This window comes from Rhea americana, unplaced genomic scaffold, assembly GCF_003343005.1.
Source record: "Rhea americana isolate MKP2758 unplaced genomic scaffold, rheAme1 scaffold_155, whole genome shotgun sequence".
NCBI lineage: Eukaryota > Metazoa > Chordata > Aves > Rheiformes > Rheidae > Rhea > Rhea americana.
The window spans coordinates 1,578,517-1,596,231 of NW_028185650.1; the positions used below are offsets into that span (position 1 = coordinate 1,578,517).

At 36.4% G+C, this 17,715-nt stretch overlaps 1 protein-coding gene across 2 annotated transcripts in view; it reads left to right on the top strand.

Annotated features, from left to right (window-relative positions):
- Nucleotides 1–17,715, top strand: part of TTBK2 (tau tubulin kinase 2) — a 105,602-nt gene that overhangs the window by 79,368 nt on the left and 8,519 nt on the right. Inside the window, exons 14-15 of one of the 2 annotated variants that reach the window (XM_085299859.1) lie at nucleotides 5,689–5,937; nucleotides 16,039–17,309. In XM_085299859.1, the coding sequence (XP_085155985.1) occupies nucleotides 5,689–5,937; nucleotides 16,039–17,309 (1,520 nt within the window). The remainder of the gene's footprint in view (nucleotides 1–5,688; nucleotides 5,938–16,038; nucleotides 17,310–17,715) is intronic. The other variant, XM_085299860.1, reaches the window with a different exon arrangement.

Consider the following 17,715-nt stretch of genomic DNA (forward strand, 5'->3'; position numbering starts at 1 on the left):
TAACTATGAAATAAAACTTCTAGTAAATTTAGATTCTCATGGAAAATGAAAGATAGTGTACTTCATACGAGATTACTTATATTTAGAGATCATATTTCGTAAACTACTACATAACTATCATGTAGTTTACAGAAGATTTATTCTGGAGATTTTAAAATATGGAACTGCGATAAAAAACAATAGAAGAATTTTGAGACATAAATTGAAATATCAGTTGCACAAAAGTTTTTATGATTTCAAAACTTGTAAAGATGAAAAATTGATTTGAATTGCTCAATTATTTTCAGTCATTCAGTTTCTGTGTTTTTAATACTAATTTTAATCTAATAGCCATCATACAGCAACATTTAGCTCTGTGCAAAATACTAATTATCAGGTGCTTTTATTTCCAAAGCTATTAAAAAATAGCTTGCAATTTTGCATGTAAGTGCACTGTCCTGCTGTACATGACTTTGACTCATTTGGGGAAAATGGGTTGTTTACTTAAAATGAAAGTAGAGGTGACAAATTATCATGTACTGCAGTGCAAGTAATGGACAATACAGTTATCTAGAAAGGAGAGGAATTCTGTGCAGAGCAGTAAAAATAGTCATAAACCAAGTCTATGGATTATAAAATGTGTTGGGATAAACCTTGATGGAAGTAATCATTTGGTTGAGATTATATTTCAGTTGCGTTTTGCAAGCAGGTGAGGGACATTTGTCATGAACTAGAAAACGGAGGAGAAAAATATCATTTATGTTATCCTGGAGGGGCGAGTAGTGCTGTGAAGGCAAGAGGAGTGGCAGGAACTTGTCTGTTCTGACGATGAACCATGTGGAATTGGAAATACAAACTGAGTTGTGAATGAAGGAAACTGGGAGGGATTTGGCTGATATATAAACTGGGTACAGCTCACCAGACATTGCTGTTCAGCGTGTCTGTTCCAAAGGCGACTGCAGTTTGTGGTAGCTTTGCACCTACTTCATTAGCCCTTGAATTAGGCCAGACAAAGCCCAGGAGGATATTTTGGAATGAGTTGCTCTTTCTATCTTCTGTTGATGTTCTGGTATTCCACTTCATAAAAAAAAGCACCTGAATGCTYTGCGATGTGTGTAATGAAACCTAGGTATTTTTATAGGTTAGTGTCCTGGTCACTTTGCAGGAAGACATTCGTATATATGCCTCCTCCTATAGTAGTTCTCTGTATTCCAAAACTTTCTGGTGACCTTAAAGAGGTGCTTGATAAAAATAGCTCTTTTCTTTTGAGAGATCTGAAACACAGTCTGCCAAAAGCTGTTCCRGGCACAACTTTATTGAAGTAAACAGATCCTTACATTTGTAGGTAGGTTGCAGATGGGAGCCAATCGCTCTAGAATATCTCCTGTTTAAGATTTCGACCAAATTGTGTGAAAGAGCAAACATTTCATGAGTTTTTTTTATTTAAAATACATCAGTTTGGAGGCAACATGAAATGTAGTTTAAAACAGGCACAGCAGACTACTGGAACTTTCCAAATATTTGGTCACATGAAATTTCAAAAGTGCTATGGATTATTATGTAAAAAGGTTTTGTTGAATTAATCTTATCTTTATTATACATTAGTAATCCAACTGAGATCCCCTAAAGATGTAAACTAAAATAGACTAAGAAGATAAAGGAAAATGAAATTAAATTTTGTGTTGATGCTGCTTTCCCACAACACCCCCAGTTTTTCCCATAACATGACCAACTTTTTATTTTTCTATAACACATCCAAAAATGTCCACCACTCGTATCGTAGGGCTTAACTAGGCACCACAAACCCTCAGTAAAGCCTGATACAGTGCAGAAAAACTTATACTTCTCAGTCTGTGTGATTTGGCTCAGCAGCTGCCTCTTAACGTACCTTGAGCCACAAAACAGTTAAATCAGATTGGGGAGCAGTTCAGTGTGTTTTATACCAATGGTTAAATGCTTAAGGTTATCTGATGCCAGTGATTAAAATGCTCTAAAAGGCTTTGTGTAAATCAAACAGCGAAGTCGATGTTGTAACTGTTTATAAAGTTATAACAACTTTAACTACAAGTGAATGTTTTTGTTCTTTAGTAATTTTGCCTGGGTGGTGCCTTACTACAGTACGAACAACAGGCAGAGAGTCATGTTTTGCTCTTCTACTAGTAGGAGTTTATATTGTGCCTGTTAAACACTCAGATCCAAGACTGTAAATTTAGGATCATACATCAAATGATGTAAAATAAGTGCTGCTAAAAGGACTTAAAAATAGATATTGAAATTACACTAGTATGATAGCTTAATATAAATTCTGAAATAAGTTACTTATTTCACTTGGTTTGAAACTGTAGGAAATGTTAGCATTCATAATCTTTGCATTTATGAATATATCTCCACTATGGATTTCTAGTGACCTGTTTCAATGTTGCTGAGGAGAAAGCATGATGAATCATGTTTCTCTGAGCTTATCCAGAGAGTCTGGTAAGAATATAGGAATTGTTTGGCRTGTAGAAAGAACAATATTGAAGAGAGAAAAATAATGTAACTGGACTGTGTCTCTTAACTTCTGAGGTATAGATTGGAGAATAAATTCTATTGCTAATAGTAGGTCCCCCTGTAGCTGACAAAAGTTCTCGCTGGCATGAAGTAAATATTATTTTAGATCTGCTTTTATTACATAATGAGAATGTTATTTAGTAATTGATTCTAGAAGTAGTATTGAATTAGAGGTTGAGCTGTTTAAATAAAATTGAAGGATGAATAAAAAAGTGTATCTGTAAAATGATCTTGCTTCCAAAACAGTTAATTCTGTTGATTTTTTTTAGACAAACTAAGAAATGAGTTACTAAAGCCAATTAGATGGAGTTGCTCATGGATTTGAATACAGAGGGATACTTTTCTTTTAAGCCAAAAGCGGAAAAGCAAAGTGGTATTTCCATCCCAAGTTGTTGACATAACTGCTAACATGAATTTTTTTATTTAGTCAAATATGATTTTTTTAGACAAGGGAAATATGAAAGACCTAATCTCCCTGGACTTTTGTAAAGTGTTGATTATAGTTCCTTAGGGAGAATCCAAAGAAATTTTTTAAGATAGAGAAGCAACTGCTTGAGGGGGAGAAAAACAGTCTTGAAAGAGAAAGTATCGAGGTGGAGGGCAGTTGCTAATGGAGTTACTCAGGGTATAATTTGGGAACTGATGTCACTTGCTGCAAAAGTTCAGAGAAATTGTCGATACAGAGAAGGATTGAAATATCACAGAGGGAAGCTTGGTGGACTTTGGCTAAATATAATAAAAAAATGCTGTAGGACAAAGCAGGAAGTCTTTCATTTGGAAACTAATAACAAGAATTTCTGCTATAAACTTGTCTGTATACTTGTGCCTTCCTGGGTGCATGAAAAAAAACATTGAATCTTCATCAGATACATAGAAAGAATCATTTCTTTTCCCTGGATGTTTCTGCACTCACATACCTACCCATGATTTCATTTCCTCCTAAAGAAAAGGAATTGTTGGTTTGTAGTCCTTGCATTTGTAGATAAATGTTCTTCCTGAAATCGTGTGTGTATGTGGGTTTCCTGTATTTGGTGATCACATTGTTTCTTGCCTGCTTGACACAGCATCAGCGTTCTGTTAAGAATGTAAGATTGAAGCAGTTCAACAAGGAAACCTGAACTCAAAAAATGAGAGAGAAAAAGGTCTTAAGATATCAGTTTAGAATAAGCAAGTTCTAGGCATGTCTATTTATAGGAAATTATGCTATTTCTTGTGAAAAAAAAAATACAATTAAGAGAACAATTTTCATGTTATCTGTCATGGTTTCCCAGTCATTAATGCAAGTCTATCTGCTGCCACCAGACTACTCAGCAAATACCAGTTTGATCTGTCTCAGTCATGGGAACGCTATCACATTTTTGCTGAATTATTCAGAGCATGGTAAGGTATATATTGCTGACTTTATGCTTTCGCAGTGGCTTTATTAGCCCTGGTTACAGGAGGACAGAAAATACTTTATTTGACCTAACACCTAGTAGTATGAAGTTAATCTGTCAAAAAGATTTGAACCGATCTAGACTAACAATGAATTTATACTGAAGCAACTTTTAGCATCAGGAAGCTCTGGTTTTTGATTTAGTACTAAGAGCCTGAAGCTGGACTTGCTGTGTTCTTGAACCATGGCCTTGTTAATTTTCTGTGTTTGTATTTAATTGCAGTGAACTCCGTAAAATGCATGTACAAAACTGTTTGCAACATATGCGTATCTATTAAGCAGAAATTTTAGCAGTAAAATAATAATGGAGTTGAAGGAATACAATATATAATAGCTAATGCCATTTTCATCATCAGTTTGAATTCAACAACAGTTTGCCCTACTCGCATTAAGTTGACAAACTGATGCCCCATATATGTGTGAACAATTACAGAAGAGATCTGACTGTGTGAATCTACTCATTTGTTGTTGTTATTTGGCAATATTGCTGATATTAGAATTCTATGCTTTGAGGTATTAGTATATTTAATCAAAGAGCTACTCTTAAACGTCTATTTATTTCAGAGTTCTTATTGTGTAATTTTTATGTACCTTCCATCCCCAATTGCTGCATTATGAGACWGTGATAACACAGTTTTTTTTAGTTGGAAGACTGCTACACTTTATGACAACTATAGCTCTAGGAATGATGCTACTGAAAATACCTTTTCTTTGGAAACTGTAAAACTTGGTAGGTACACTATATCCAAGGAATACAGGTTAGAATTGCAAATATGATGATAAGATACAGAAAATCACCTACATGAAGCTTGAAAAAAGTTTCCTTATCTCAGATCTTCCTAATTTTGTCTAAATATACTTGGAACAAAAACTTGCAGACTGCRAGTACCAATCTTATTTACAGACGTTTAGCTGTAGCCATCAGATACTTATTCAGCACTACTAAAGTCCTACAAAGAATCAGTTGACTTCAGAGTTGTGTATCAGAGCATTAGGTTTGTTAGAATCATCAGTGCTCAAAATGAAAATGTRTGTTCTTTAAAATTGTTAGTTTGGAATACTTTGCTTTTACAGTTCCTGTTCTTTTTTTGTGCTTTTTTTCTAAATGCTTGAGCCATATAGTTCAAGATAAAGTAGTTGTTCATAACTTTTCCAGGCCAATGTATCCTTTGAGTTTAATTCCGTGTTTGGGAAATTTCATTAAAATCATTTAGTGCAGGTTTTACTGATTAATCCGATCAGTTGTAGTTCTGATGTACGTTGGTGTTGCCATAGTTGTACAGGAGYGCTTGTAAAACACACAAAGTGTGTACATGCTAAAAATAGTTATCTCAGAAGAGAGCACTGTTGTGTGGCTGTTCTAAGTGGTTGCAAGGACAAGTCAACAATGGACTTATGTGTGTATTGAGTGTCCTTGGGACAGGCTGGTTGTGTTGGTGTATTGAATGTGCCCTGGATATGGTCTTACCAAATGAATGAGTGAAGACAGGAGCCAACAAGAGAAAGAATGCTCCATTTTTGATTTGTGATAGTGGCTTTCTAAAAACTGATGGAAAATGTGGGAATTAGACTTAAGATAACTCTTAACTTACCAGCGTTTAGCCTGTGAGGGAGTGGGCAATATGGACTTCTAAGAAAATGGGTATAGGCAGGACATCATCAAGAATTATTTAAAATACTGATTTTAAAAACTTGCTTTCTTCCCCACCATGTTGTTCTCACAGCTCAACTCATCTCATATGCTGCATTTCTCCACTCCAAGAATTTCAAGTCCCATCCTCCGCACCATGAGCCCTATAGCCTATCTGTCCATCCACTCGGACCCTCTGAAAGAGGCTGGTTTCCCAAGGAGTCAGTCAGCTGAGAGCCACTCCTCCTCCTCCCGATCAACTGGTCGTAGGCAACTTCCTGCCATTCCCTGTGGCAACAGGTTTCCCCCTGTCATTCGCATCTCAAAAGCACAACTGCAGCAGGTGAATACGCCTTGTCTTCATAAAAGTGACTGCATGAGAGCAGTCATCCGCAAAGTTTAAGATACTAAGTTGCTCTGCAAAATTCAGTAGTAAGCATATGCTAGTCATACTGCTATRAACAGCATCTTAAAAAGTATTTTGAGAGATCAAGTTAGGCGGGAATAACAGTGGATTTCATTAAGGAGTAGAGTCTAGAATACTGTAGGAGAAAAACAGATTGTCCTTCCTAAAAGAGATAAAATTAGAGTCAGGAATATTTAAAGATTTGCTATTCAAATTAGCATGATCTGGAGCATCAGACATCTGTGGATGTTGTGGAAAATAGATTCGCTTCCTCAGAGGGACTTTCTGGAAAAGGTAGGATTATAAAATCTAGAAAATAGTTTTTTGCTCATTTCAAAACAAAGATTAAAACCTCTCTTTTTTGTGCTTTCCTATAATCACTCCTATGTGGATTTTGAACCAGAAACACGTGGTAAAATTTGGACTGCCCTAAATTATTTTGATGTGAGAAAGTAGGATCCAGAGACAGTCATGTTACTACTTTTGGCATCAAGCATATATGAATTCTTCCACTACTTGCAGCATATAAAGCAAAACTGGGAATTATCAGGGACAGTAGCTAAAGAAAATATCGCTGTAGAAAGTCACGAGTTCATTGTTTTGTATTCCCAGTTTCTTGCCAGTAAGAGAAAGAGGATGATGTAGGATCATAAGTAATGTTTACTGTGATTTATGTAGTAGTGACAAAAATGGTGAGATTTGCTAAGCAGTGTCAGAGTGCATCGACTATTAAAGCAGTATGACATAGCATTAATGCCTAAGATTATAACATATCATCATCATTACGCCATTAATATTTCATTTGGACTATATTTTCTGTTGTCACTTATTTCCAACATGTTTTTGGTATAAATATTTTTATGTGAAAGACTTATATTCTTTTTCTGTGAAACCTGCATGAGAATATTGATTTAAAAAGTAATTCATCAACATTAACTTCTTTCAGGCTTTAGTAGGATTAATGGTGAGTGGTAAGAGGGCAAACAATGTAGCTAGTTTATTTATGTCAGCATTTTGTCCAAAAARAAAAAAAAAAAAAAAAGTCTTTCTTCCTGCAACTCCTGGCTGCTTTTTATCTCAATAGAAAATCATAATTCTTCCCTCGATAAAAGGAAATGGGCAAATGGCAGCTCCCAGATGTTCAGTATCATGGTGGGATATCAAAATACCACATTCTTCTTGATGACTGACATATTGACTAGGGAAAAGGACTTAGGAGAAATAAACTCATTAGCAATTATGCTTCAATATTTTTCAGGGTTAGTTAATATTCCAGGATGAAAAATGACCTATTTTTTTAACTGTTTATCCACAGTTTAGTTTAATCTTTTTTCAATCAGAAAGTATTGCAGATGTAATTAGCAAACTGCKCACAATACTCAAAGCAAGTAGGTTGGCCCAAAGGGTCTTCTCTGGCTTCCTTAGTACCCRACAGTTGGATACAGCTGCAGTATTAATAGGGGCTGCAATGTGATCCATTCTCTTGTCATGTGAAAAAGAGTTGATATTGTGCCTTGTCCTGCTAACCAGTGGGGTGAAGATGAGAGAGGAGAGGATTATATAAAGCTCTCTCAGCCTCTTCTTTCTTTTTGCCTGGTAAGTCCATGTCTCTACTCCTTTTCAAGCTGTAATATTGAMACTCCTGATCCTACTGAGAATTTAAATTCTCGGTTTTCACTTTTTTGTGAGAACTACAAGCACATGATTCCTTCGTTCATTCCAACAGTTGAGACCTCATGTACTTTATGGCCCTCTGAATTGAAATATTTCTGCAAATCCTTCCCATTTCTGTAGTGCAGTAATGTTAGGTACAAAACAAGTTAAAGGGTTCCCACAGCATGGAAGATGAATATGTGTGTTAATAACCACAGCTTTTCTCCAGWTAAATATTAAAAAGTGTAACATCTTTATGTAATGTTTAATTCTGTATAAATATTTGGYGTTGAATATATTTTTGTGTATATCTTGCTTTGTCATTTGCAGTTTGATTCACCATTCCTAACTAACGAATTGCAGAAGGGAGCTGTGCAGTTGAACTTAGTTCCATGTGCTACAAAATAAGTAGTGATACATTTGTTCCTGAATTTTGGCAAAGGGATTTTCTGTCCTGATTGTTGATGAGTTGAGGGTTCAGAAACTGTAAGCCACCCTCTTTTAATTTGACATCAGATAGATGAGATCATCAAATTTCCATGTAATTGCTGTTTGCTAGGGCAGTGAGGATATCCACCTTTTCTTGTTTGATAAAGATAACTTCTCTCTTGCTCTGCATATAATATGGAAGAAAATTAGAGGATTTTGTTTCCATTGTCCTTAGCTTACAGCATGAAGGAGGAGTCTAGCAGCATTAGAGCTGGCAAAGGACAGAATAAATTGTTTGACTGTACTTGAATCTAAAGGGTGGGGTCGGAGTGCTATTAATGAGCTTTCCTTATACAGCATGGTCAAATTGTACAACAGATATTCCTGAAAAATAAACTATTTCTTTCTTTCTCTGAATTTTTCAGCCAAATAAGTTCTCTGAACTTTGCTTATCAGAGGACTGCATAGATTGCTGTGCAAGGGCAATGGAAGCCATGGTGCGAGTGCAGAAACAAGTGGCCAGAGCTGTGTATGAAGAGATTGCTTAGGGTAGATGTGCTGTATTTATAACTATATCTTGAAAAACAATCAAAATCAGTGACCTCAGATTTGATCTTCACAATTTTTCAGCTTTAGTTCTTTAATAAGGTAGCAAGCACCTCTTCTAGGCATGGCAGCCATCTACAATGCTTCTGAACCGGCTGCTCTATAATAAAATTAAGCCTCTAATAAAGATAGATTTCAGTTTCACATGTCACCTTGACATATCTTTATTTTTGGAGTTCTTACTGAGACAAATACAGGGGACTAATTTTACTTCAATGATTTTGTGGTCTGGTTATTCACTGTGTTACGGAATAATTATCTGTGTTTCTCAGGTTAAGTGATGGCCTATTTTTAGTTTTCCTACCAATTACCTTACTAATACATTTTTAAAAATAATTATATAGTTATATTAGTTACAAAGTACTCTGAAATCTTCCCATATAAGATGCTATGGAAATGATGTACTTACTATTCATATCCAAGATAAGATATAATATACTGCTCTGAGTTGAAAAATTTACCTTAATTTTTAAGCATCTCACTGGAATTCAGGGACCTATGGAWGAATAAGGTAAGACTTCTTGACATGTTCAAGGGATAGTGAGAGAAAGAATGCATATCCCTTATAATTGTCATATTATTTTGAATGTTGTAGGTTTACCAGCCAGGAGTGCACGTAAATGTTGTGAAATTTTGCCACTTCCATGAMTTAATTTTGGCAGGTTTCACTAGTCTGCAATAGCAAGAGATGAATATTTACATTGGTTTCCACATTTAAGGGTTTAAGAAACCCTTTCAAAACACACAAAAAGACAAATAAACGTCCAAGATACTCCTCTCTTGTTACATGTGCCTTTAACATGATTTTTAATTTATCAGCAGTGTTGATTTGAAGTCGTCATGTGYGTTAGGACTGGATTAGAGCTCAACTAGCTAAAACTTTGGTTGGACTTGGTTTAGAACTGTACTTTTCTGTTAAAAATGTCAGGGATTGATGTATTTGTCCAAAATCCTCTTTAGAACTTAAGTTTCAAGACATACTACATTTTCAAATAGATGTGACTCMCTAGAAGGAAAGGGAAAAGCTTTTCTCTGGTCAGTGAATCTATGTTTAAAGCTGGCCATAGCACAAAGGGTTCTGATTTTGGTGCTCATTTCAGTAACTCTTAGTCTGAAATCTGTGTTGCTGTGATGTTAGAGCTGCCACTCACCATCAGTGAAAGTAATAAGGAAGGAGAACTCAGACATTTGATTGCACAGACTGTTTGATCATGCTTATGAGCTGATTCAAAGGCCAGCTGAGAGCCAGAATTCTTACTGTTTTCAGTGGTCACTGCTAGATTCTTCGAAAAGGCTGGAGAAAGTATAGCATATGAGCACTAATTATAATGTCACTATTTTCTTTATTAGTAAATTGCTCTGGGATATGTTTTTTTTTTCATACAGAAACACATAAAAAGGGAAATAATAAGGAAGTAGTATTTTAGAAGCAGGGGAAAAAAGTGTCCCAAAGATGCGCAAAACTCCCACAGATTGGCTCAGTTTTTTTACAGCCATTGGATTTCATATTGATAGGGATGTTTTGTGAGCAGTTTTCATCTATACAATTTTCTAAAGCAAACAGAAAGTTTTCTGATTTGCTGCTTGTATCTAAGTGGCAGATGCAATTGCTTGATACGCAGAAATGTAAGTGCTATCTACAAAGCTTTTGTTTGAAGGAGAGAGAAATTCTTCAGGTACTTTTTCCATGTCTGTTCAATGTAAAGAAGAGCCAAGAATTACAGCATATTAGGTTAGCTGGGCTTGCAGGGGAAGCTTTCCAAGTTGTAAATTAATGAAGAAACGTTAAGGACAACAATGTAGTCAGTATGAACCTGTGAAATCTTTTTGAATTGTGTACTGCCCGTGGAGAACACATCCATTTGCAGTGACAGAATCCTCTTCGCCATTCCCCTGYGCCAGCTCTCTCTGTTGGCAGCAGCAGAATAGTCACAGCAAAGATCAGAGTAGTAAATTACCCTTAGTAAAAACATCTGCAAACAGTCAGTATAAGTATTCTGCATGGAAGGGTGGACTAAAAGTAAGAGAAGAGGAAAGATATATATACTATTAATTTTTTTTTAATCCACTGGAATCCGTAATACTTCTGAGATTCTCAGAATACATAACTATATAGTTCATCTATTCTTGTCTATCATTGATGTGAACAATTTTTATTGCATTTTAAAAAGATCTTAACCCAAACGTATGTTGTGTAGTACATTCGTCTGCCATCGTACTTTCATTAGCATAGGACAAGTAAAGATGTTTCAGGAAAGTTAAATGATCTGTGGAATTTCCCAGAGAGAAGTTATTAACTCTGGTGTCAAAAAATGTTTCCATGATGACAGTTCACAGTGACCTATGCAAAATAAGCAAGTGGTTACAATTCAGTGCGTAATGGTCAAGGTCTRTCAATTATTTCCAGTGTAGTAAAAATAGAACTGATCTGTGTTTAAGATATCTATATCACATCATAAATATTTTATTGCATATATGATTGTAGATATTATCTGTAATATCATTTATAAGATAATTTATAATTGAGATATATTACTCTCTTAAAATGTTTTATCTGCTAGCATTAAAATCCCACATGATAATAGTCCAACTAGAGTTATCAGAAAAAAAATTTATTTGAAGTTTGTGAATTTGCTGTCATTTTAGCATTTTCTGCTCATTGTATAGATTTTTCACATGGATGAAGGCGAGAACCTTTTAAAATAGGGAAAATCAGGAAATCAGTGAAATTAGGACAGGGCTTAAGAGGAGGCATGTAGTATTTTCAAGCTACCACTATATAATTTTTACAAATTGATTCAATTTCAAATTTATATTAAAATTTCTAATGTTTAGGTGTATTAGTGTATCTACCCCATTCCTCTACATGAACCACAGATGGGCTCACTTACTCATTGCCTAGCTATAAATGTGTAGCTGTTCTGACTACTTTCAGTCGGCTTCTAAACACAAAACATGGCATGTGTAGAGGGCTCACAAATTTTTTATGGTAATGCTAGCTTATTGGTGTATSTAATCTTAATATTACCAGGCTAAGAACCAAAACAGAATCAGAATAAATTGATAGTGCCCCTGTAAGTATTTTTAAGGAGCTTAAATGCCTTACGAGCAACATATACTATAGATCAGTTGAGTGTTTGAATGGAATCAGCTGTAACCTGTACTTTACATTTATCATCAATCCTGTTCTCAGCAGCAGAACTGTGTAACATAAGAGCTGCCAAAAGTAGTRGGTATTTTGTTTTTAAAAGAGGAGCTGGATTCTAATCATACCTTTGTGTCTGCAAACTTTGCAACTATAAACCCTGGTCTGTAAAGGAGAGAATTAAGAAAAAAAAAGAAAAGAAAAAAACATTGAAAGAAAAGAGAAAGAACCCAAACATAGATGAGACTGCTGTCTCTAGGTCTAGCTGCTGTAAAGGACATCTGTTAAGCATACTTATGAGCAAACTGAAAGCAGCTGGTTCTTCATATGAATTATAACTAGTATTGGTGCTAACCCAGTATGGGCATGATGAAACCCATAATACTTTCAGGGAGATCCTGACAATTTTGAGGACAGATTTTAAGAAAATGTTTAGCTGGACTTTGAGTTTGCAAGTGAAATTTTCTGTATTCAGCAATTTTATGCCTACAGAAATGAGAATTTGTATTAGAGTTGTATTTATACAACCTTGTCAATTSTTCTGATAGGTTTGATTTATGCTTGAAAATTTTGGTGTGCACAGATCATTTTCTGTGCAAGCATACCACGACTGTGGACAGCATATGCAAATATAGTGCCAATCTTATAACTGGATACAACTGTATTTAGGTCATTACAACATACAGTGGAGTGGGCTCACTGTGTAACTGAAGAATCAGAAATCTGGAATACTCTGGGGCGTTTTTTGGTCTTTTTTATAATGTTGACATTTGAACCTGAAAAATATGTGTACCTTTACTATAAAAACAAAAACCGAAAATATAGTGCAACTAGCAAAATGGAAGCATAAGTATAGCATAGCAGTGACCTAGAATTAGAGAGTGGCTCATAGGAATCAGATATGAACATCAGAAGCTGATGTATTTGAAATCTTCATAGTGGCATGGTGGTGGTTTATTCATGTGAGAATAACACTAGCAGTAGATTGCAGTGAAGTGTAAAAATATTTTCTCTTTCACACAAGCTGCAGTTTAAATTTCTTTGCAGTGGTGTAYAGTTGTGCATGGAGGGAGAAATTTGGAGCATGTAGGTTCTAAAGCTAAAGATGGATGAAGAGGAGAAGCAGGGAAAAGAGAAAAGATACGTGAGGTTTGTTCTCATAAATGCAAAAACTTTTCTAAAACAGGGAAGAAATTCTGTAGGGTAAACAGTTAATGTCAAAGTGTCTTCAGAATGGTAGGTGATGTGCTCATGGCTTTTTAATATGAGAAGTTAGAAAATAATGACAAGATTAGCTAAACAARAGACCTGTGCACCACGTTTGCAAGAGGCCTAAAGTCCTGTCAGCGCTTGGCGTGCCTGTAGAGGTAGTGGACAGCATGAGCGGAGGGAGGGACCGATTGCTGAGAGGTCAGATACTTACCTGCCGATACTGTACACGCTCGCCCGTAGTCACACCTTTAGATCTTTTGAGAAGTACCAGCTTTGCAGACCAAACCCCCATGTTTCATTTCTCTGCAAGTTGCTGTGTACGTTCACAGAGGATTTCATCCAAGCATATCGCTTGCTATTGCAGCCTGTCAAAGGTTTCAAGGGAGGAGAGTTTGTCAGATGTCRTATGGGATGTCTAGTAGATTTCTGTTGTTGTTGTTCTGTTCTTTCTCCTGCTTAACTTCCATTCACCGTATTGTAAAGTTTCTCAAAGAAAATGCAGTTTAATTTCTTGTGTTATTCCAGTGCTAATTTGAGAAATCAGAAAAGAATTATGAAATTATTCTGGGAAGCTGAAGGATTCAGGATCATGGTGGCAATAATTTAGTTTAAATTTAATTTCAGAAAGAAAACCTCTAATTCATTGTTCCATATATTGTCCCAGCCTTTATCAGTAACCTACTGTATCACGTAACTTCTTTTGAAGTGTGGGAATTCAGACAACCAGGTAGATACTGTTACCAGCTGATTGTCATAGTAAGCTGACAGTCAGCAATTTAAGTTCTATTTCCCACATATTTTGCTGAGTTGCCCACATCACATTGTAATCTTTGTTTCTCGGTTTCAGTGTTGAACAACACTGGCACWGTTAGCCGTAGAAATCTCACAGGGTTAGTAAGATTTTAATCTTACTGCAAAGGAGTGCTTTTTAAAAATTTTCTACTTCCTCTTTGTTTTCTGTGGCTGAATATGCATGGATTCTCGCCAAAAAAAGGCTTCTGAAGTAGGAAAGACTCCTCTAACTCAGGGAAATAGTTTTACTTTCAGAGGAAGGAACCAGACTGAGACTGAATGAGACTGCCTCCAAATCCAGTGGTCCTCTGAAAACTTCTGCAAATGCATAACATCTGGATTCCATGTTTCTTAGGTTAAAGTGCAAAAACTCCATCAGCTATATTAGACTATGTTTTACAATATAGGAATAATTTTGTTACTGTAAATAACTGTCCTGTCTTTATTCAAGTTTTGTGCCCAAGTCTGCTTTGTGTTTCATGTTTTGTTCTAGTGATCATTTCTAGTATCAGCTGAATGTGCTACATGGAGGTAAATGTGAACCAATAATGATGGAAATTTTGTTATGCAGGACTTTGAAGAAAATGTATAAAACCAGCAATAATTTCAATACAGCTATTAAATTTCCCATGAGAGTATATGCTCTTCACTATCAGTTTCCATTTCTTATTTTGGAAAATTCTTTTAGATTTGTGAAGTTTGAGTATCCAGTATGACAGGTCCTGACTAGAAGAAAGCTTGCTTTCTACCATGTAGTGGTACCAATATGCTAGCTCTTGGTAGCCCACTAAGCCTATTAAGCTCAGCAGCACTTCTAGATAATTTCTGCAATGAGATCAAGTGAAATCTGTCTTGTAACACTGCAGAATCCTGGCAGCATTGGACCATCATTAGACTTCTCTTCTGCCATCAAGAAGATTTCTATGTCCAAACTAAACTCCAGTCTTTTCCACTTACTACTGAGTATTACAAACTCAGAACTGGATCATATTTATGACGCTAAAGAATACAAGTGCAAACAAGGAGCTAAACTCTATATCTCCCTAAAGGAAAGTATAAGGGCAGCCCCTGCATTTGTTTCTGTTTATTCATTTTATCAGGTGACTGAATCCAATAATTATAAGCCAGAATTCAACCACAGAAGTAAAGCTCCTTTGGTTTGTGTGTGTGTGTGTGTGTGCTCTCACCCTCTGATCTCACAACCATAGCATTTCTGTCTGTACAGTGGCCCAACTCCAGTGGGAAAGCTGAAAAGCATCCCTGCCTGGTTTTGTCCGTTCTTGATGTGAAGTGGGGGAAGAGGGTTTGTGTCCCTCAGGCTGGGGAGTGGCATGAATGCAGCTTTCCCATTTCCTAGACATATGCGTTAACGTTCAAGCTGTATGCCAGAGGCAACATTCATCATAACCAACTTTTTTTTTTTAAAGGAACCCTGAATCAGTTCCATACATGGGTTTAGGACTGCTTTAAGCTTATCTATTGAATTGGGCCCYTTGGGGGATTTAAATATGTGAATAATTAGTTTGTGAATCTCTTAATGCCCTAAAGTAAAGGAGAATTCCTGACCTGCTTGGTTAAAACAAGATATAGGCATCTGTAGGGAAGGAAGCAGCTAAAATTTGGATGCTCAGGAAAGCTTTCTGAACAAAATTCAGGTGTTGTGGCATTACAGGTATGGGTGTATTCAGTTAGGTAGATAAGGTTTTTATGAATTGTTTTGTTAACTAAGTGCTGCCTAAATTGAAATTTAAGTCCCTTCCTGAATCTGCACCTCAGTGCTTTCATTTTAGTCTGTAAAACACTGTTGTCTTCTGTACTTGTCCAAACAGTATTGTCCTGTATTTGTTACAGCTTTTGTATTTATATAAATCTTTTTTTCTAAAAATATTAAAAATAATAAAGTAGTAAAAAGCTTAACTCTTAGACTGTATCTCTTTTTCAGGAGGTTCGTTGGTAATTGCAACTTTTCCAATAAGATTGTTTGTTTTTACCTGTTATACATTTCTGTCTTGATGATAGGGCATTTTATTTTCTATTTATCTAGATGTAATTAGTGAAACTAGGTATTATTTGTGCATCGTGATTCATAGGAATCATATAACATATCTTGAAGACATGGAATCAAAAATGCAATTTAAAGAATGTTAGCTATATAACATAATATTCTTGCATTTCTCACCTTCTCTAATTTTCCAATGCAGATAACAATACCTAGACCTTCAGTGGCATCCACACAGTCTGTGTCTGAGAGCTTTCATTATGGCCACCAGCTAGAGAAAAGAGACCGAGATGCTCAGTCCATGGAACACACTGTGGAACTTTCCTCTCCAAAGGAAAATTTGCCAGGCTTGGTTGTGACAGAAGATGCACTTCCAACTAACACTAGCAGACCAGACTTGGTACTTCATATCAGCCAAGAGGTGCTTGAAAGGGATAGACATGTCAAAGAATGTGTCAAACTCCTGGACTGTGGCCAAAAGGACCTGCCTGAACTACGTAGCAGGAAACAGGAAGAGAAAGAACTTGAAAACCTTCCTGTGGAATCTGAGGAAGAAAGGCTTCCAGTGGTTTCTGAGGATGCCAATGAAATGCTAAGCAAAGAACAAAATTTTTCTTTGCCAGGAAACTCAAAATCTGTGGAGGAAGAACTTCTAAYTAATACCGAAGCTGCTGAAAAATCAAAGCCAAGGCATCTCAGCTTGGTGCCAAATCAAGATGAGCTTCTGAAGTCAATAGCACCTGAAACACAAGAAGTTTCTCCCTCAAAACTTACCAATTCACATGCTAATAGACAGGCAAACAAAAAGGCACCAGGTCAGGAGAATGGTTTTCATGTTAATAAGGAAGAAGTCCATATCCAAGACTTGCAAAGCCACCAGGTGGCCCTTACTACTTTTTTGCAGCAGGAGGACAAAAAAGAGAACAATGCTCCCAGAAATGGAGAGTTATTCCACTGCATTTCAGAGAATGAGAATTCTCGTCGATATAAAAAGGACTTAGTTAAATCTCCTTTTGTGTTCAGGCAGAGCCGAATCCCAGTTTTAGCACAAGAGATAGACTCAACGTCAGAGTCCTCTTCTCCTGTTTCAGCAAAGGAAAAGCTTCTTCTAAAAAAGGCCCATCAGACAGACTTGGTCAGACTGCTCGTGGAAAAGAGACAGCTCAAATCTTTCCTTGGTGACCTCTCAAGTGCCTCTGACAAGTCACTGGAGGAAAAAATGGCAGCTGCTCCAGTACCATTTTCCGAGGATGATGTCTTATCCTCATTTTCCAGGTTAACACTGGACTCTCATTTCAGCAAGCAGACAGAGGATAGTTCGGTATCTCCAAGCAGCCCTCAGTCCAGAAAGAGCAAGATTCCAAGGCCGGTATCCTGGGCTACTGCCGATCAAGTCACCAGTTCAAGCTCAGCTCAGTTCTTTCCTCGGCCCCCACCAGGAAAACCACCTACTAGGCCTGGGGTAGAAGCTAGGTAATATTGAGAAAATAATAAGTATTCAGTTTGAAAATGGATTTGAGCTAGACTGCAGTAAATATGCAGAAGGTGATCATGTAGGTGTTCCATCTTTTGTGAAGTAATTTTTAAAAAAATAGTGGGCTTGAATCTCTGAGAAATCTTATTTTGTTTGGGGATGAGTGAGGAGAGACTGTTACAGAAGAATGTGCCTGCTTCACTACTAAACTTTATCAGAAAGTCACTTCTTTAAAAAGTGGGGTCAGAATCAGAAGCCCATAGAAAGCAATAGGATCTGTCTTACCCAGCCCCTTTGATAATTAAACTGTTCTTATTTTAGAAGTTTTAAGTATTTGGTTTTGGATATTTCAGCCATCAGCATTAAGTTACTTGCTTCTGTTCACATCATGGCTAAGTAAAAACA